This window comes from Salarias fasciatus, chromosome 22 (genome assembly GCF_902148845.1).
Source record: "Salarias fasciatus chromosome 22, fSalaFa1.1, whole genome shotgun sequence".
NCBI lineage: Eukaryota > Metazoa > Chordata > Actinopteri > Blenniiformes > Blenniidae > Salarias > Salarias fasciatus.
Genome location: NC_043765.1, coordinates 22698256 through 22720565, shown reverse-complemented (window position 1 = coordinate 22720565; position 22310 = coordinate 22698256). Strand labels below are relative to the sequence as shown.

Here is a 22310-nt window from a genome sequence, read left to right as displayed (position 1 = left end):
CCACATTCTCTTCTAATTTGTTGGTTCATAACATGGTGTTGTTAGTTTAGTGCTTTTCCACTGCTGGAGCATTCCCCAAAGCGCTTTACACGTTTACACCCATTTACACACTAATGGAGGCAGCTGCCATGCAAGATGCTCAATCCATCCAGTGGGAGCAGATTTAAGTTCCAGTGTCTTGCACAGGGACACCTTGGCATGCTGGGGAAAGACAGGGAATTGAACCTTCAACATATCAATTTGACCGCTCCACCAACCGAGCCACAGTTGCCATGATTTAGGTTTCCAATTTATATATTTTTTTTCCTTTTATTCAAGGATACAACTAAGGACATAAACTTTACTTTTGGTTTAAATTAAGGTTAAAATTGTGAACACAGTGGCAAAAGGTTATCTAGCTTCTTAAAAAAATGCCCCTTCTTTCTGATTTTGAAGATACTAATCAAGGGTCGTGCTGATTTTCTATGAAATCATTAAATCCCGCGGATCTCTGGAAAATCAGCCACAGTTTTCATACAAGTCATTTTAAGGCTTTCAAAGTCTTTAACTTTATAAACTAATTTGTAAACTACCTGTTTAACGACAATCTGAAACAGGGGTGTCAAACATAAGGCCCGTGGGCCAAAAACCTGGTCTGCAAGATGCACCAATCGACAGAACGCCAAGCTAATGTTAATTTAAAGGTCATTATGGGAATATTTGGCTGATTTGGCCGACTCAAGATAAAATTTATCAGAATGTGACCCCTGACACCTCTGACCTTATGAAGTTAATCACGTAGAAACTCTCCAGGATGGTTGAGTAACGTGTGTGGTGAAGGTGACTGCAGACCGGGAAAGCTCTGCACAAAATCAATCCTCCGATCGTCGGATGAGTCATTTTCTGGAAGGTTGTGTTGCTCCGCACAATGCAGCCGAGTGTTTCACATCCACACAATGAGCCATGACAGAGCCTGTCAGCTTTGAAACAGCGCCGACGCCTCACCTCACCGCCTCATTGAATAAAACTGTCTCTCCCTGCAGTTCTTGAGTCTGACCAGCGAAACATTTTGACCACTTCCACCTGTGTTATCGCAGCTTCCTGTGCCTGGCTATGTGTGTGTGTGTGTGTGTGTGTGTGTGTGTGTGTGCCCTGAGTTGTCACAGCTTTTCACAGCAATCCCAAATCCATCAGCAACATGGCCGATAGTGATACTGAGGACTATTTTCCAACGGCAAAGGTTGGAGCTTGTCAATCTGAGGGACGGCGGAGGGAGGGGGAGGTGTTACTGAGGGCGCAACCCATCTCCAGTGTGAAAACTGTGAGCAGTGTGTGTGTGTGTGTGTGTGTGTGTGTGTGTGAGAGAGCACTGTCGGAGGAATGACTAATGGCTAAGTCAGCAAGGTCTGTTCGGAGGAGGTGCCCGTCTCTCTAAAGCGATGCCCTTCACGTTAAAGGAGCATCTCCAGAGGCCCGCTGGGATTGGCTGTCCGCTCTCAACCTCCGATTCATCTCTGGGCCGGACTCCAGACGCTCTGACAGTAATGAAACGCGATGTGAGGGAAGCTTTTTCGTGCTCATTTCAGATGAGCCACACTTTTTGTCAAAGACTCAACAGATCTACTTAACTACGACTGAAAACCACAGATGGTTAGTTTTTGTTTCCTCACGTTCTGCTCATCTGTTGCTGATCTGATGCTACAAACGTTTGACATTGTTGCCCTTTGGCTGCATAATGGGCCCGATTGGAGCCTGTTAGAGGTCAGTTTTGGTCCACAGACCCTATGTTTGATCTCATCTGTCGCAGAACGGATATATCTAAACATCTAAATCCATTCCCTCCGCCTTTTGCTCCGGTTCCTGCACTGGCGTGAAGGAGGCATCAATATCATCATCTGACGCCTGAAAGCACAGCGAATGAGTTCAGAAATCTCAGGGCGAATGACAATTGGTTCAAGACAGGTAGCTATGATTGAAATTTCTCTTTTTTTTCCCCCCTCCTTTCTCCTTTGAAGGTCTTCTCACCGGAGCAGTCAATAAGCTTGTATCGGGTGTCTGACTATATTTAGCCTGCTCCTATAGATCTGTGTACAACCGCTGTGATGAAAAGAGAGGGAAAGGGGAAAAAAAGAAAAAAAAAAATCAATAACGACCTTGCTTCATGTGGTTCTGTTCAGGTTGTATCTCGTCTTAAAGGGAAGAAAAAACTTATTTTCTGCTCGGCAGCCAGAAGTTGCGGCTATAAATAACAGCTGTGAAGGTCCTTGAAGACTGACAGCAGGGTGATGGAGAAGCTTTGGAGCCGCTGTCATGTTATTACTGACATGAAACACACGCCATTAGGCATTTACTGGAAGGATACGCGTGTAAAGTGTACCTTCTGTGAGAATATGCGCTCCGTTTGAGGCTTCGAGGCGCTGTATTTAAGATCAGAAGTGAAAGACTGTGATTTAAACATCAGAAGGTAGAAAAGAAATCCCCCATATTCTCCTTCAGGTGTTATGAATCAGTCGAACCGATTAGGTAATGACATGATTCCCGACATTCATCAGCGTTTGATGGGGCTTCCCCCACCTCGTCCGCCGCCACCCGTGCTGTCAGGCTACTTGGGGTTCTCCCAGAATGCAGCGAGCCGGCCAACAGCTCCTGGCACCGCTTCCCGCTCGCCCAGCTGTCTGAATGGACCGCCGTTGATCATGAGGCAAATTGGCCGTGTGTTTTCGGCGGCCCGGCACAGAAAACGTGCGGACAAAGGCCTCGGGCGCCGGATCGAATGATGAAGATATGAACTCTGAATGGAAACGGAAGCTTAAGAAGAGATTTAAAGGCAGATTTAACGCCCAGTGACCAACTTAGACAGACGTTAGAGCTCAGAGGGAAGAGGAGAAGGGTTTGGGGGAACGTCAGCCCCAACGTGAGACGTTTACCTCTTGGGCCCAGAGCGGTGGAAGGCCATGTTGGGCTCCCTTCCTGTGGCGGGAGGCGGCGGAGAGGCGCTCGGCGGTGAGGCGGTGCAGGAGCAGAAGGAGCGGCGGACGTGAGATTCCCTCCCTGAAGCCAGTCCCTACCTGCGCATGTTGGAGGACTGACTGAGAGGGAGCGGCCAGGGGATGCTCAAGCATTTTCCCGGGGAACACATAAAAAGTTTGCTCAGTGGTTTCCCATTGGCCGGGGCTTCCTCGAGGAAGGGGGGGGGGAGGTGGCGACCGCATTTTTTATTACCGACACTTAAAAAGATGCAAGAAGCCCATAGGCCTGGACGAGAAACACCTCCGCCTGCTTCTTCGCCTTTTCCACGGTGCCTCCTAATGACATGTGGCGGCCGTGTGTAATTCTCCTGATAATTATCCTCAGGATAAGGAAGAAACATGCGGCGGGTGATGAAATGTGGATTTCATAATCACGTGGGCTCATCAGGGTACCTGCAAAATGCATGTTAGCCTGTAGCGCTGACAAGGAAAAGAAAAAAAACCAACCCATGTCATTACCCTGCAGGGCCCGAGGCAGACACGCTGTTTATGTATCCTGCATGCTATGTAAATGATCTCCTGGTGTTTGATCTGCTGCTTTGGAAGATTCAGGAGCTCAATCCGAGCAGGGGTTCGCACGCCGGCCTCGCTCCTCGCGGCTCTGACTCTCTCTGGCTTAACACAGATGTGCTGACATTTCTCAGGTGTGACTTTCTCAGCCCTCCCTAAAAACATGTCGGCTCCAGCAGAGCTGCTTTGAAGTGACGGAAACCGCTTGGCCCGCGTTGGACAGCTCTCTCTGAAGCCAGCGTCGCTTTCTGTGTTTCCAAAGCGGAACTGTGCCACAGGAAAGGCGAATCAAATCCACAATCCCAAATCCAAAGGAGGGGGTGTGAAATGCAAATATGAGATTAACTGAAAAAAAAACAGAACCATTCCACTTATGTCTAATGACTGATGTCGAGCAAACCCCTTCAAGTTAAGGCTGAAAGGGATACTTCAATATTTTGGCAAATTGGCCCATTTAGCGCAATTCCTTCATTTCGAACAGCATACTTACTTTTTTTGTGTGGGCGAGCTGTTGGTTATTCAGAAGTGAGTCGGGGAAGGTTTTCGGGACGGACACAATGGAGGTGAACGGTATTTTTGCTTTCCCTCGTCAAACCCATCAAATACACAATCCAACAACCCCAAAACACTTTGGTGGACACGTTATAATCCTCACATTCACTATGCTGTGAAATGTTAAAGCAAAATTACGAGATTGAGTCGTTTATGCGAAGATTGCTAAGACAGAACTACGTACCAAACATGGCGTCTGGGCGTAGTGATTTCAAAAGAAAAAGTAGTTCCCAGTATTTGCTTCAGTGTCATAACGCTACAATATTATTTGTTGGTGTTCCACAGCGTAGTGAATGTGCGGATTATAACGTGTCCACCAAAGTGTTTTGGGGTTGTTGGATTGTGTATTTGATGAGTTTGACGAGGGGAACCAAAAATACCGTTCACCTCCATTGTGTCCGTCCCGAAAACCTTCCCTGACTCACCTCTGAATAAACAACAGCTCGCCCTCACAAAAAAAGTAAGTATGCTGTTCGAAATGACTAAGGAATTGCACTAAATGGGCCAATTTGCCAAAATGTTGAAGTATCCCTTTAAAGGAATAATTATCAAGAGAGCTGGAACACATAGTGGAGCAGTTCAAAGATAATAATCCTGCTGTTAACAGAGTATTGTTTTATAGAGTTTGCATGTTCTTTCTGTACCTGTGTGGGGTTTGGATAAATAGATAGATGAAAAAAATGGATGTACGGTGTGATTTATATAGTAATGATGAAAAGAATAAGACAATTCAAAGAACATCAGAGCTGAAAATCACGTCTGTTCTCAAAATATTGGTTAATAAAACATTTTTTAAGTCATTCCACTTCTCATCTCAAATGTTACCTAATCGTCCTCGAGTGTCAGTCCCTTCAAGCTGTGAAGTCTCTCCATGAGCCGAGTGATACTTTCACACTCTTTTCTTGCTTTTCAGCCCTTCGGCCTTCCCTGTGATCCCTTGTGTCCCCATAAAGGGCTCCGAAACCTCGGGTTGGGACTCTTAGCCAGATATCAGGCAATGAATAGAAAATATTTTACAAGAAAACCCAAAATCAAGTGACATTATAAAAGTCCAAGAACAAATGATTTATGTTTTTGTCAGTTTCAAAATACAAATTTCCAGTCTTACATAGTGTTTAGCTCAGAACAAACTGACTTTTAACAGATTTATTGCTATAAAAATACCCTAAATATAAATACTGCATCTTTTATCAAATTTGCTTAAGTTATCCAAAATATGTACCGGTAGTTAAAAAAAAATGCACTGCTGCAATGTTTTGCACACAGAGGCTGTTCTGAATCATTGGCAGTGTTATAATAGATGCTACAACCACAGTATATACTTCATTTTTCTTTTTGCACTTCCTTTGTCTTCACTGGTTTATTGATTCTGGCAGGGGTCTGCGCTTGTGTATGATATAATACAGCTGATCAATAACCTCACAGACAGCTGATACTCTGCAGTTTACTACAACCAACAACATAAAGGTCAAGGATGAGCTCTGTACCACTGTATCACGTTGCACCAATTGATGGCGGGCCTCTGGGAGCTGTATGGAGAACAGGACACCGCGGGAGGATCATGTGTCCTGTCCGGAATAATTGAGAGCTCCTGCTTTCAATGAGGCGGCTCGGGAGCGGCGCAGGGGAGGGAGAGCGAAAACAGCTCGTGATTAATCATCCACGAGGTCGGCCCCATGACCAGACACACTTGTGACCCGGGCTCACGGCGGCCGGGGCCCCGCAGGCAGGAGACGACTCAGCGCCGAGGCTGCATATAACCAGCCGAGGTTCAGGGAGAGATCTGAGAGGAGACGCTCATTTTATTGTCAGAAGAAACAAAGAAAACTGTTTGGAGCAAAAAATATGTTGAAAAACATTAGATTGTGTCTGTAGTTTTGCGATATATAACACAATTGGATCTTAAGTGTCCTAAGTGTCATTACTAAAAAAATTAAATTTAAAATGTGAAACATTTCATTGCATTTCAAGCTGTTTAAACTGTTCAACATTATTGTTTTGAAAGGATTTTTTATTTTATTTTATGCATTTTGGTTGTTTGAACTGTTTCGATTTTTTTCTAAATGACTATTTGATATATATTTTTTTACTTTTATTTTATTATGTTTGGTTTTGAAGCCATTGATTCAGTTATTTTCATTCTTCAAATATATTTTGGAGCAATTGTGTCCATTTTTAACTGTTTATACATTTAACATCACCCATTTATTTTATCTAGTTTAACCACCTAGCTTCTTTTTTTAGCCGTTTTAGCCACATTAGCTGTTGTGTTTTGATTCTTTTTGATTTTTTTTTTCTTTTAAGTTTTTTCAGACCTGATTATGCAACAATGTCTTCAAGTGAAAACAGAACTCCTTCCTTGCATTCGTGGTGCTCGAGGCCATTGAAAACACTAGTTTTAAAAAAAATGTCTCTTAAAGCGATACTTCAACATTTTGGCAAATTGGCCCATTTAGCGCAATTCCTTAGTCATTTCGAACAGCATACTTACCTTTTTTGTGAGGGCGAGCTGTTGTTTATTCAGAGGTGAATCTGGGAAGGTTTTCAGGACGGACACAATGGAGGTGAACGGTGTTTTTGTTCCCCCTCGTCAAACTCATCAAATACAAAATCCAACAACCCCAAAACACTTTGGTGGACACGTTATAATCCACACATTCACTACGCTGTGAAATATTAATGCAAAATTACGAGATTGAGTTGTTTATGCGAAGATTGCTAAGACAGAACTACGTACCAAACATGGCGTCTGGGCGTAGTGATTTCAAAAGAAAAAGTAGTTCCCAGTATTTGCTTCAGTGTCGTAACGCTACAATATTATTTGTTGGTGTTCCACAGCATAGTGAATGTGCGGATTATAACGTGTCCACCAAAGTGTTTTGGGGTTGTTGGATTGTGTATTTGATGGGTTTGACGAGGGGAAGCAAAAATACCGTTCACCTCCATTGTGTCCGTCCCGAAAACCTTCCCCGACTCACCTCTGAATAAACAACAGCTCGCCCTCACAAAAAAGTAAGCATGCTGTTCGAAATGACTAAGGAATTGCGCTAAATGGGCCAATTTGCCAACATGTTGAAGTATCGCTTTAAGCTGGAATAGCACCCACTAGTGTGCTGACGTGAAAATTTTTGTAATTTTCAGTGTTTCTCTCATTTTATGTGTAAAAGAACATTGTTTTGAAAATCTTGTTTATAAATGCAAACAATAATTTACACTTTAAACGTTGTTGTGTAATGATGTCTGAGTTGTGGCCATGGTGACTCTTTTAGTCAAACATTTCCATACTTTTTCTTTTTGTCTTATACTTTCAAGTGTTTTTAGCTCGTTGAACAGCTTCTCTTTTTATTTTTAGAAGCTCTTTGTAGCATTTCTTTCTATTTTCACAGTTTCAACTCGGTACATATTCAGAGGCCATTTTCTGGAAGCTTCAAGCCACGACGAAGTGCATCTAATCCTCCCACAGTGAATCCACAGTGATCAAACCCAAACGGATGAACAGGAAACCAGACCGTTTCTGTCTGAACTGAATCTACTGCATGCAGAACCTTCATTTGAATACTCAGGTCATTCATGGTGTTATTCTTTAGTGTCGTAGTCAAGGCCACAAAACCTGAGACAGAGCCAAGACAAAGACCAGAGTATCCCAAGACCCGGACAGGACCAAGATGGACTCAAATCCAAGACCTTGAAGAAATGTTGTCAAGATCAATGCCGTTATTCCTAATCGATCACTTGTTGAAAGAAGAATGCAAACAGAAAGCTAAATCTTTTTTACCCCAGCGTGCAGTTCAGCACATTTCACTCTGAATATTTGATGTCAGGCCTAAGGTCTGACATTGGAGCGTGTGAATACGGGTGTCCTTGCTGTGTAACCTCTCTGAAATTAGTGCCAGGCTCTTTCTTCCCAGACTATATGGTCATCTGGGCTCTGGCAGCCGCCTGAATTAAAAAAAAAAAAAAAGGAAAGAAAGAAACGAAGAGAGAAAAAAAAAATCAATAGCGCTTCCCTCTTAATCAAGAGTGCTCGGAGCTTATGGCAGAAAGCCATGAGAGAAAAGTAGCAATTGACTTTGGGTTTTTCAGCAGAAGGTGAAACTGAGAATACAGGGAGAGCATCGCCAGGCGCTCGCCGGCCCAGTCGGAGGCTCGGAAGAAGAACAAACCCGAAGAAGGGGACGACGTCGTCCCACTGCACGGTCGCCATCGCCAGCAGCTTATGTGTCATAGACATTTTTATTCATCTGTTACATAATCCCTCCACCCCTCCCCCTTAACTCTAAAGTGATTAGTCTGGTGAGGAGTTGTTTAACCAGGACAGATGGCATTTTAATTGCACTACCTGACTGCCAGGAAACAAATGGAACAGTGGTTACTTTGTGGGTTTATTGTGTCCTCCAGACGAGAAAAAAAAAAGAAAAGAAAAGAAAAAAAAGAAGAGATCGGCTTTAGAAGCGGCCGCCGCTGCATTCCTCAGATTATCTAAATGAACTGAAAAGATTACATTTCTTCTTGATGGTACATCAAGTCCTGTACCATCAACCTGCTGATGGAGGCTGAGTCATACGCTGAAAGGACAATGTGCACACCGGCAGACGGACCGCCGCCACGCCGGGAAGGTTGAACATATTTATATTACTACTACATTAAGAAGCAGTACGAGCTTGAGGACCAACTTCAAATGGTAGCAGCATATTTGAATATTCTAAGATGTTTGAGTAAGCGACCACGTTTAGGAACATCCATCTTGTTTCTTCTGATCGCACACTTTTTACAATCTTGTGTTAACAATAATTAAACTTATATACATTGACATAAATCTGACCTGAATTCCTGCACAAAACCACATGACTGAGTCTTTCTATAGACAATAGACTCATCAGGATCATGTTTATCTGTCATTGTTACTAATGCAGTTAGAAATTCATTGAATTTGGATAATTTTTAAATTCTAACTCATAAAATATACAAGAGCTTGGTCAGTTTTACACTTTATACCATTCTTTACGAATCATGGTGGTATTTCTTTATTTCTTTCTTTATTTTTTTAACGATGGGTTTTTGGAGTGGAAGGTCATCCTAAAAATATAGTTGAAAATAGTTCTTAGGGAGGAAATTTTCCCATATTCCAATGTTCAAATCAATGCCCTGTAAAAGAATGACTGATTGATTGATTGGTGAAGTACTTCCCTGATGTACTTGTGTCTCCCGGTAAACAGCATTTTGATGACAGTTTTTTCTCTCTCTCTCGATTAAAGGTGCTGTAGGCAGGATTCAGCATCTCCGCCATCTTGCTTAGGTTTACCTAAGTAAGATGGCGATTTGACCCATCTAAGAAGGCAATTTGAAACCCAGCACAGCCAATCCTGTCCTGTTTTCTCTGACATCACGCCCTTACGCAAGTTAAGCCCCTCCCACAAGAACGTGCGACGAACGCCCCTCGACCAATCACGGTTAGAACCTCATGGGCTCTTCTGATTGGTCGAAGATACCTGGAGCTGTCGAGATTCCTTTTCAGCTCAGAACAGAGACAGATGGAAACGCTGCGCCCTCGCGGTAGTGCAGTTAGGCTACACTCCTAAAGGATTATCAATGGATACTCTAACATTTAATCCAAAGAAAACACAGAAAAATTAGCATTGACTAGCAAAATCCTGCCTACAGCACCTTTAACTTTGACGCAGCAGCTTTGGAAATGGCCACATTGTCCTGCTCCCGTCCGTCTGCTCTCTTCTGAGGCTTCTACGTGCGAGTCAAACTGTGGGCCGCCATCTTGGAATATTGTGTCATTGCGATGGACGACCATGCGCAGAACGATCAGAGTAAAGTCTCTCCTAATTCACATATAATTCCGCTCATGAAGGAGAATATGCTGGCCGGTTTATTCGGACCTAAATTTAATTCTGAACAAAGTTTTGAGGCATTTTCATGGTCGTTTTAGAGCGGAATTAACCTTTATTCAGATTTAAACAAGAAAAATACGTCCCATGCAAACGCACTGGCTGAGAAACAGGAACACAACACACATGGAAACACAGACGAACCAACAACCAGAAAACCAAATAAACCTGTAAACAGGTCAAAGTGGATGAATGGATGCATACAGACAGACAGCGAGACGAGATAAAATAGACTGAACACATATTTTTCTCCGTGTGTCGTTTTCCTTGAGTCTGTATCCAGGTAACTGACTATAATGTTAACCTGGAACATTCATGTCTTTTTTTTTTCTTTGTTTCTTCTCTATATTTTCTTCAAAATAGAACAAAAAAGAAAATTAACTACAAATAAAAAAGAAACAAAAACTTTTTTGGGGACCATATGTGAACATACACACCTAGTTCTTTGTCTTTGTATTTGTCTAACTTTATTATCCATCAATGTTCTGATATTCATTCCTTCTCTGCATAAGAATATCATTTATTCACTGTAAAGCAGTAACATGATCATACAGATTTTTTTGGCGTATGTATTTTATTTTATTTATTGATTGATTAGTTTGTGTAATACTCCAAATAAATCCCCCTGGGATCATTATACATTCATGAAACTATTCTTTTATCAACAAAGCATTGAACAACAAGCAACAGACACAATTAACAGTACAATAATAGTAATAATCATAATCATAATAACTATAATATAATGAAGATGATGAGTGTGAAACTCTCTTTCTGTGTTTTGTTATGACTATATTATTATGACTTCCTATGTTATAAAAATGACATAGAATTACTGACCAATGAGATACTTATCCTAAACCACACACACACACACACACACACACACACACACACACACACACACACACACACACACACACACACACACACACACACACGCCCGGCCTGGCCTGTGGATCACGTGTGTATTATTGCATTAATGCTTTGTTTGCTCGCTCTTTCGGTTTCTCGGTGTGGTAATTTCCCACTGCACGGTTCACTTCAGCCTTTAAAGGGGCAGGCTCTGACGTCACCACGCACACACACACACACACACACACACACACACACACACACACACACACACACACACAAGCTTCAGATAGTTTGATTAAAAGGGGATTCAGTCTGACAGTGTGTGTGTGTGTGTGTGTGTGTGTGTGTGTGTGTGTGTGTGTGTGTGTGTGTGTGTGTGTGTGTGTGTGCGTGTGTGTGTGTGTGTGTGTAAAACCTGGGACGCACCCGGACGGGAGGCGCGACAAAGAGAGAAAGAGAGCGAGAGAGAGAGAGAGCAGAGAGAGCGGGAGAGAGCGAGCGAGGGAGAGAGGAGGGGGGACTGCAGAACATGCAGGGTCTGGATGAATAACCATGGCAACAGCAGCAGCAGCAGGAGAAGCGGCGGTATAAACATTGCGAGGAGCCGCGCATCCATCCGCAGGCAGCAATCTGCTCCGGCTGGCGGAGGCTGGAGCCCAGCGATCCCCTCCGCCGACATCTACACATCACTGCAAAGGTGAGGCCGTCTTCTCCTCCGTGTGACACCCTCCTCCTCCTCCTCCTCCTCCTCATCCTCCTCCTGCCGGAGGAGACGCTTGTTGTTGTGTGCACGGGAGCATGCACGCCGCTCCAATGCAAAACTGTAGGTGCTGACTCAGGCTGGGCTTGCTAGAGGAGAGGTCTCACAGCTCAAGTTTGGGTTTGAAACAGCGACGGGAAGCTTCGGATCCCGCTGCCCGGGTCTAACTCTGTGTTTATGATCAAATAGTGGCGGATCATGACGCAGGGTTAAACACGGCGCTCATGTGATGTAAACACCTCAGCACGGTGGGAAAACCACGAGACCGTGCCGGACATGAGACGCCGGCCCCCTCTCTCTTTGTACTTTGTGTGAGGAGCGCGGGGACGCGTGCACAAAGTCATTGGGAGTTGTGAATGCAGAATCTCTCCCCCTCCAAGTCCGTCGGCCCCCCTCTCCTCCTTTGTCCCGGCCTCTGCAGGGATTTGGCATTGTCTCTAAACACAGCATCACTCAGGAGCTTTTTACCAAATGCTGGATTATGTCATCACCTGATTGCAGAAGCGGGGAAACCGATAAAAGCTTGTTTGCAGTGACTTTAGCGTGACTGATCTTAACATTCTGTCAACACACTCGTCCTTTGTCATATTTCCCTTCTTTTTGTTTGGAGGCGACGGCCAACCTTTTGTGTGTTTATTGTGCAAGGCTTTGCGCAGGGTACTTGGATGCTAATGAATGGAACATTGCCCGAGATTAATTTCCGGCCCTTGGAGCTAAACACACACACACACACACACACACACACACACACTCATGCAGACGGCAGCAAACAATGACTCTTTGTGTCACAATGACACCGAAACAGTGGCAAAAATCTGCTCCCTCCACACACACACACACACATACACACACAACACCTCCCTGCCTGCTTAAATTTGAGATTGGACATGTCAGTCAGAGATCCCAGCTGAGCTGACACCAACAGAGGGGGGGCAGCAGGCCGAGGAGGGGGCGCCAGGAGGAGGTGGAGGAAGACGAGGAGGAGGAGGAGGAGGAGGAGGAGGTGTCTTAAGGACAACCAGAAGCTCCACTTCCCTCCTTAAGGTGGAGGAAATACTGCAAACTTTCAACTAGCATGTTTGTTATGTGACTGTGTGAGAGAGGATGTGTGTGTGTGTGTGTGTGTGTGTGTGTGTGTGTGTTTGTGGCCCGCATTAAATAGTAATCAGACAGCAGATGGCGGTTTTGTAATGATTAGTGCTTAATGATTCGCTGCGAGTGGAAAAGCAGAGGAAAGGCAGAGTTTGGGAAAAGTGCACGAGCTGCAGATTTGGCTACAGGTCGTGCCCGGACTGTGAAGCAAGGCAGCGTTTGAACACAACATGGATAAGCGTGTGTTTGTGTATGGGGTTAGAGATAGAGCTAGAGCTAACCCAAACCCTCTCATTCTAACCCTCTAATTTCAACCCTAAACTCAGAATCAAGCTCTTTATTCCAAACTCGAACCCCAACCCTCTGATCCTAAACCTGACAGGAACATGAACCCTTTAACCCGAACACTAATCCCTGTCCTGTAATCCTAACCCTCTAATCCTAATCTTGATCCTGGCCCTAACTCAAAACATATTCCGTCATATTAACGTTTAAGATTTATTCAAAAAGACCTTAACTGTTCCATTTTAAGAAGAAGAGATGATTATGTCTATAATTAGACTTCAATGCAAACAAAAAAAAAAAAAAAGACCTTGATGCTCATCAAACTATATTTTCAGGGTTTTTTTGTAAACATAACAGCTATTTCAATGAAAAATGCTCCAAAACAGCTTCCGGTTTAGTCTCTTTTAACTAAAATCTGCCAAATCTAATTTAAAAAAGATTTTTTAAAAATTTAAAGGTAAAGTCTAACTTTACAAGGAAGTAATGAACTTTGCTGAAAACAAAAAAAACGTAAGAGCATGAAAAAAATGACCACCTGAGGCTGAACTGAGAGAACTCCCTTCCACCGATTACTGTCAACATGCAGACAAGTGTAACACCACCGTGTACTTTGAATGTCTCTCCTGCCGGTTCATCATGACCGTCACTGTCATCCTCATCAAAGCAAACTCAGAGCTTCCCCCCCCTCCCGTGACTGACGGCTGTGCGTCTTTTGAAGCCGCCTGCGTGGGCCGCCTCGCTCCCTCGATTCATTTATTGATGAATTTTCCTAAGAATAATCCATCTTCTCGGGCCCGGGATGCATATTACCGCCAGTCCCCATTTAATCAAGTACGAGCTGTTCGTTCCCTCTCCGGTGTCTGAGGCTGCGGATCAGCAGGGCGACGGCCTCGAGGAGGCAATTTGGACAGTTTGGGGGAATTCTAACCTTCCCACGGTGATGGCTGCTGTCACACGGCGCTATGTCGAGTCAGCAAGAAGAAACAAAAACGCCTCTGTCACGTCTGGGTGTTTGCCGCTGAAGAGGCTGAGTTGCAGGTTTGGAGAAGTTTCCGCCCAATCGAGCCCGTTTTGCATCATAAAACATTACAGAGTCAATTTAACACACTGCACTTTTAAATGTCCAATTCTGTCCTGTGTGCAATATTTTTATACTGTGCGATAATAACTTTCAATTCCTGTTCATGTTGTTAATATTTATTAGCATTGTTCATATGCATTCTCTACTTTTTACTGTTTTTACTGTAACAATTAAAATGTCCGCGTTGTGGGACATATAAAGAATTATTAACCAATTAACCAAATCAGACAAACAGAGAAGGCAGAAAATATATTAAAAAAAAATCCAAATACAACAGAAATCATCTAAACAGCCATCAATAAACACGTGAGCATAACCACCAATAAGGAATAATTTCCAGTAATGTAATATCTTGGGCCACTTTGAATGTAATAATGTGTGCCCTGAAAAATATGCGTCTTTAATCAATGACTATTATAACTATCCCATCCACTGTACATATTGTTTTTTTTTTTAACAAGCTAATATAAATAAAATATATAGCAAATAGCAAAATATAAATCAAGGATTTGGGCAATCAGTACTTGTCACTGACAAGTAGGTAAGTGTTTGTGTGCTGAATGGTACTCGTCCTTTAAAAATCTGGTATATTGGTGCATCTCTGCTAAAATGATTTTGATAGTCGCCATTTTTATATTATTGGTTGCGACGTATGACAAGAAAAAAAAAAAAAACCCAAACATGAACACTTAAACTCCTAAGTCCGCTCACTCATATTATTGCTTCATTCATTATAAAATGAGAGAATCTGACAGCTTAACAAATGTACCTCTGAAAACCTTTTGTCAATGTCGATATATATATTATTTCATTGTTAAAGAACAGTCTATCAAACCTGCGAATGATACATCTCAAAACACTGGATGAAAACTGTGTTGAAGGTTATAACAGAAGCAAAGAACTGCAGAACAAGTGAAGAAAGAAAAAATAAAGTTGCCTTTTCTTGTTCTTGTTGTCTTTAAGCTCAGAGAGACAGACTGTGGTGAGGGATTCAAACCCTGGTTCAGGTTCTGTTTGAGTATGAGAAATCTGCCGGGCAGAAATTATGAGTTTTATTCATCATTCAGAGATCAAATGGTAGTTATAAAAATCTCACTTGTTTCAAATGTCAGGAGCAAACAGAGAAAGTTGATTAATCCAGCACTGTAATCGGGACAGTCTATTGTCAGATGTTTCATATTGGTTCTGGATCACTTTTTGTTGGTTCCTGTGAAGTCAAAAAAAAGGGAAACAGTGTGTGTTAGCTGTTTGGATGGATAACGGCGCTCTTTATCCAATCAGGAGAAAAGTCCTCTTTTTATTTCCCTTTTCTGTTAAGCTTTGTGTGCTTACCATGTGTTTTTTATTTCCCATGTGATGATTTTAAGGAAGGCTTTATGTTGTGTTTGGGCTGAAAACTGTTGTTCAGATCTGGCAACCCTGTCAGCAGAAGGTTCACGTGTTTCTTTAAGAGCAGCACCACTGTTTCTTGTCATGTGTTTAAACTGCCAAGAGTGATATTTTCCCATGTAATGACAGAACTGGAGGATAAAACAATCACGTGCTGAAGTTATTGTAGTAGCAGACTTTATAAAAAGACTGACAGCATTTTACCAATTGATGAGTTCACAAGTATTTTAGCTTTCTTCTTTTAAGGCAAGTCAGCCTTTACAATATATCTTTGAGGTGGTGTCGACTGTGTTCTTCTGTCTTTATCAGAAATATCTGGTGGCTGAGTGTTATATTTCCTTTTATCAGCTGGTGCAAAAAGATGTTGGAGAAGTATGCTGGAAAATTGTACTTGCCTTAAACGAAGAAAGCAAAATGTGAAAATTCTCCTGTAATATATAAAAAACAAACCTTCCCGAAATTCAGTAAAATTCGGCACAATATCTCTCAATTTATCATCATTCCAATATGCAGGCTGCAAAAGACAAACCCTCTGTGGTACAGTTAAAAAGGCATCAACATCTTAAAGGTTTTCTTCGTTGTCACGAGTTATATTAGGTTTCCAAGACTCAATTACACTTGTTTAAAATCCTGCATCTCTAAAATTGACTGGGGTCTGTGCTTTATTCAGTCAGGATGAGACTGTTTTAGTACAAGTAGAACCAGGGCCGGCCCGGGCTTCAGAGGTGCCCTAGGCGAGTCCGAGACGAGCGCCCCTTGGGAGCGTGTTTTTCGAGCGGGGGGGGGGGGGGGGGGGGGGGGGGGTGCGCTGAGGAGCGATGCCGAACAATACCGATCAGTGCCGGGCAGCGCCGAGGACGAGGAGCGCAGTGCGTCGGACCGCTGCACAGCGGGGCACACAGAACACAGAGCGTCGTGGCGCCCCTTGTACGACCGCGGCGCCCCCCTCGGGACGTGGCGCCCTAGGCGGCCACCTAGTTCGCCTATGCCTAGAGCCGGCCCTGAGTAGAACTCTGAGACTCAAATTGAAAGATTGGTGATAAAGAAGTAAAAGCTGGTCACTTAAAGCTGGGGTTGGCGATTTGAATGAGATACATTTTTTTAAATACTGGTTAAAATGATCTTTATGACCCAATGGGAAACAATTCATAGCGTGTTCTTAAAGTAGTTTGGAAAATATCCGCTATCTACAGCAGGAGTAAAACGGGAAAAACAGCAACCAATCGTCTTGACGGGACACCTTTTTTTAAACCAATCAAATCCCTTTGCGGTTCGACCTGCCCCCTGCGCGTACATGTCAATGGCGTGCACTGACCCTGATTCAGTGCGCGCGTAGAAGGACGGAGCGTCGTTGCAGAACGGCGGAGAAGAATGTTTGGGGCTTTACTTACCGGTGAGTGCGCCATACTTGGCATAGTGCAAATAAAGAAAAACGAAGAAACGAAGCGCTGAGGACAGGTTACGCCAGGAACGCACTGGACGCGGAAGTGCCGCACGCACCGCGCGCACCGCGGGCGCAGAACGTCTCTGCGTCTCCGCTCCCAACGGAGCTCCTCCAATGGGGTGGGAGCTGGGTGGAGCCTTGGGGAGATGCTACATTCGTGCTACATGCTAGTTTTCCAAGATCGCCAACCCTAGCTTTAATTATGAGCAAGGTGGCATTGGCATCAAAATGCATAAATTGCATGAGCTGAGTTTCACACTGATTCGCTAATTAAAAGTGAATGTGTAACTTACTTTTTTAACATGGGTATGAAGAAATCAATCGATCTTCAATCCTGCTTTATCCTGTTCAGGGTCATGAGATTCTGGAAAGCAGTGTACATCCTGCATATTAACCCATCACAGGGCAACTGAGGCTTTGTTTACATGAGAGCAATCAACCTGAAACAACATTGTTTTTTGTTTCAGATGAGATTCGCGCTCAGGTAACAATCGTACTCATAGCTCACAAGTAGCTGCAATGTAATGTACAGTACAATATACCCATTAAAGCACATCTAAAGTTCCTTTCTTTGTTGAATGAACAAACTCTGTGTCTGCTGCATGTAAGAAATGTTTGTCCTTGTATGCAGATGATGGTGTAATACATGTTGAAGAAGTAAATAAGAAATAAATTCAAACTCGATTGCTGAAGAAGTAGTTACTGCAATTAGTGTACATGCGCAGTCACCTTCATTTAAGAAACGTGTTTATTTCTGTGTTTATGCGTGGACAGAAATTGGAGCACTTCTAATATGTTGGAATTTTCACAAAGTTACGTTATCGTCACGTAAACTAAAATGCAAGACAAGTTTACTTGGCAACAGGAAGAAACTGGAGTGTCTGAAGAAAAACTGCACCAGCTAAAGGAGAACATGCAAACTCTACAAAGCAAATCATTGGCCAATTCAGTGACCTTTCTGCTATAAGGCAGGTTTGGAAACTACGGGACACACTTTTTGGATTCTTCACTTAAATATTCATTTTTTTCCAATGAAATAAAGTTAAAATCTGACTTTTCTTTAAAATTATATGCCTTTGCCCCGAAAAAAAAGGTGAACATATCAGATGTATAGGTAAATATGCCATCAAACGAGTCTGTGTAACGCCTCTGAACTAAGATGAGTTTGACTCCCTTGTTCCAGACGCTTGGCAAGGTTCCTCTAATTCATTTTATCTTTCCAAATTAAAGCACCACTTCACTGCCAACTGGGAACACACCTTAGACTCACCCTCTCCTCCCAGACAACATTTTGGTGATCAGGAAGGACACGTAAGAATCATTTCTCCGCTCATAAAGAAGTGACGAACTGAAGCTGACAGCTCCATCTGAAAATCCCAGACTTCACATGAGAAATTCAATGGATGTATGTGCTTCTTTGTCCAAGCTTACATCTCAACAACCACGGAAAAGATGTACAATTTTACATGTTCTTGATCAAAACTGCAAGTTATCCCTGTTGAACTGACTCAGAACCTGAATGTAGCTGTATGAAAAAAGTTAAAGCAACACTAAGGAACTTTCAGTTTTTGTTGATTTTGGCGGCGCCAGTGGACAAAAGCGGTAGTGTTTTGCCTGAACAAATACTACAGTTCCCATGAGGACTAGCGCGCGGCGTCGTAAAAAAAATCCATTTTACTTCGTAAAATGCTGCTCCCGGTGGCATGCTGTCGGACTGAACTCGTCTTCATTTGTTTCCAGTGGCTGTGTGAAGGATGGATAACGACGAGGTCATGAATCTAATGGTGGCTAAACAATGTTATATCGTGATGTGACGCATGCCGTAAAGCAGTCCAAACATTTGGAGTTTTTTAGTGTGCAGGGTTCCTACCACCCTCCTCACAGCTGCTCAGTCCAAGTGAAAGCAATACTGACGCCCTCAGCCCATGACAGAGGGGTCATTTAACTAGTTGTAAGCCGATGTATCATCACAAAAGATATTAAAATGTTATATTAAGGTTGAAAAGTTCCTTTGTGTCGCTTTAAGCTGCTCATATTACAAAGACAGTTTGCGGGTTAATAAATAATTGGGAGTAAAAATAGATTTTTAGCCTCACTAAAAACACTACCTGCTTGCTGAAAAATGAGAAGTTAAGAGAAAACCATAGTTTTCTACATTTCCACTCAGTCTCAGCTGTAAATCTGGCACAGTCACCGTCTAATGAGCACACATGCTCTCCAATAAAGGACCTCTCCAATTAAGGCTGTGGGAGTCGTAGCTGCAGTTAACTTTAACTTTTGTTTTTAAGCTGCAACAAATCAGGTGGTGACGATGCCCCTGTGTCGCTACACCGCTACAATAAAGCGGCCCGTCTACATAAATCCACGGCAGTTAAATGAAGCACTGCACACCTTTCCCTCCTGAAAATGTAACGACGAGACTGTTGAGTCCTCCTAAAACGAGACTGCGCACGTGAGGATTATATTTCAAAGCATTTATTGACGGATCATTCCATCCACTCTGATGTGAACACTGGCAGTCTGTATCGTTTTATATTTTTCAGAGGCTAAATTTCCAGTCAGAAGGGCATATTCTTCACACTTTAAGTCTAAAATGTCTAATTACTGAATGTGCTAGAGGGTTTTAGAGCACAGGTGTTAAAATAAAACACCTGCTTTAGTTTAATTTTCATCATGTGAACAAGTCCTTTGAAGTGATGGCAAAATACTGAGACCCAAGGTGAGATTTGAAGGTTCTCGCCTTCCAGCACCAAAGAGCTTCAGGAGGGGGTGGGGGGGGGAGAGGAGGAAACAGTCTTCGGGATCGGGGTGATGCCTTTTCCCAAAATGATCTATTTCCCTTGAATTCATGCCCTATTAATTGAACAACTTTGCTCAGAACCACTGAAAACAAATCTCATTTTCTGAAACGTCACATAAATAGAGTCTTGGACTAAAAACTCATGTTACACTGATTCCACTGTCTTGATGGAGTTCCCGTCCTTCCTAAGATTCGGGGTCTTCAGCTAATGCAACTCACCAGTCCATCAAAGCTGCCACACACACTCGCCAGTTCGTCTCGGGTATTTATTGCTGCAGCCTGTTCTGTTTGCCTCAGATTGAATTAAGGCCTGAACGCAGTGTGGTGTCCTTCACAGCCACAAACGTCGAGCATGTTGGATAACATCTAGGAAAAGTCAAACACGCTTGTTGAGGTTGCATCTGGGCTTTTGTGTGACAGTTGTGGAACGTCCTATAGTTCTCCTGGAAAATGCACGGGAGACAAGAGCAGTGGTGTGAAGCTCCCTATATTGAGACCGGAGAGTCTATCTTGGTCTTCCACGGTCTGATTTTCGACAGGCTGGACCGTATGAGTCATTCAGCAGCAGCAGACTGGAGACATACAGAGGGGAGCCAGATTTAGAGGCGTCCATATTCATACCTCATCTGTGCTGATTTGTTTGAACTGATTTCCTTCTTCTCTCTCTTGGACAGGTGATGAGCGGGATTATATCATGTCTGAAGTACAGGGAACACTGGAGTTTTCTCTAGAGTTGCACAAGTTTCACAATGTGGATCTCTTCCAGCGAGGGTAAGCACCGTTTTTACGTGAAATATGAATAAATCTTAAACTTTAACTTCATTCAGAAGAAAGTTCAATACACATCAGTGTCATTGGAAGTGATACTGACAGTTCAAATGAGGACGAGACTCTTTATTTTAAAGGAATGAAACTAAACAGCGTGAAAACAGAAATTGAGAAAAAAAAACGAGAGCGCCATATGAATATATAGTAGAAAAAATGGTAATAAAGATATGACTAATCCTGAAACAATGAAGGTATGATAGGATTTACCCAGCAATTTGAATTTTCTGTACCCTTCCACCTCTTCTGCTCCCACTTGATGAAGATCTCACCATAAATCTGACTCAATGTCTGAGTCAGAATCATTTACCCTCCAGAAAATGAGGAACGATAGAATGAATCTGAAATTGTTCATCTGAGCAGATGCAAAGTTTTCTCAGGGTTGGTAGAGCCATTCGTGATTTGCTAGCTAGCTACAAGCTAATCTGAATAGAACGAGCTTCTAGCTGAGTCGTGCTTTCAAACAGCTGGTCAACTAAATGCAGTGAGACTTCTAAATGTACTTATGTTCTTATAATTGTTTCAAGTCACAACAGATATTTGGAGCAAATGTTATTCTGGATGGCCGTAAGCAAAGGAGACTGACTAGCTTACATGGAAGGTAGCCAGCTAACGTTTAAACTTTAAATTCTCAGGTTTTTTTTCTTTTGTCTAACTTTGCTATATTCATATTATAAAAGAAAGATATGAAAATATTTGCCTTTTTCAAATTATTTCGTTTGTTTAAATGTTTAATTTTGTATCTCAATCTGTCTCATTTTTGTAAAATCGTACAGAAATCATTTTTCACATTTCATGTGCTCGGAAAGGAGACATTCTGAAGCTACCTTTTCAATTACTCCTTCAGGTCTTTGTCACTACTCATTTAACTCTATGAAAATATCTTTTTGAATTTTCTACTATGACTGAAATAATTACAGTTTTTAGAGTTTCACACAGGATGCAGTGTGCCGTTTATGATTAACAGCAGCCTGTCCAACATCAGCCACTCAGACACAGATGCTAAACTGTCCTCTGGCCAAGATATTTCAACCATTGCATCTGCAGGATGAAAATATTCTAAAACAATTCAATGAAAATAGTAAATGAAAGATTTCCCTTCTTTTTGACTTTGGTTTTCTGTGTTATTCCATATTATTAATTTACAAAAAGAGCTGTTTGTTCTGCTATGATGCGTCTGCTGGAAGATTAAAACCTCTCATCTGGCTCGCTGCAACGCCAGCTTTATCAAAATGATTTTCCTCCTCCAAATGGGACGGGCTAAAGCTCCATCACGGTTAATCCCCTCAGCTGAGTGCACTAATATGTTTGTTTTTACGGTTGCCATGTTGCTTCGGATCCGACGCGACCTGAAGCCCCGGCGCCGCTGGAATAAAGATATTTGAAGACATGGAGATCTGCATCTCTCTGCAATAAAATCTAATTGGTGAAATCATTACTAATTCCCTGTATTGAACCGTTGGGCTGTGCAGATGTACACTTAAGGGGTCGGCGTACGCACTGATTACTTTAAAAATGCTGATTAAATCTGCATTTGATTTGCAAAGAAGCCAAGATTGCTGCAGATACTGAAATTAAGAAGCCAGCTGCATCTTCTAATTGTCACGCTGTCCCCGAATGTACAAATCATTCACGAGATAATCAGAGGTGGACAAAATGCACAACTTCAGTGCATGAATTAGTACACAGTCCAAGAAGCCTGAGAAAGTGCTTATTTTTTATCATTCCTATCACTTAAAAACACTCTGAGACAGATGATTCTGCAGCATAATGCTTGTGTTCACAACATGTTGTCATCAGTATAAAAAT

At 42.6% G+C, this 22310-nt stretch overlaps 1 protein-coding gene across 1 annotated transcript in view; it reads left to right on the top strand.

The window, feature by feature from the left end:
• Positions 1 to 11319: 11319 nt before the first annotated feature.
• The window catches only part of fam135b (family with sequence similarity 135 member B), a 50766-nt gene continuing 39775 nt past the window's right edge, over positions 11320 to 22310 (top strand). Inside the window, exons 1-2 of the mRNA XM_030120715.1 lie at positions 11320 to 11522; positions 20351 to 20447. Coding sequence (XP_029976575.1) covers positions 20371 to 20447 — 77 coding nt within the window. The 5' untranslated portion in view covers positions 11320 to 11522; positions 20351 to 20370. The remainder of the gene's footprint in view (positions 11523 to 20350; positions 20448 to 22310) is intronic.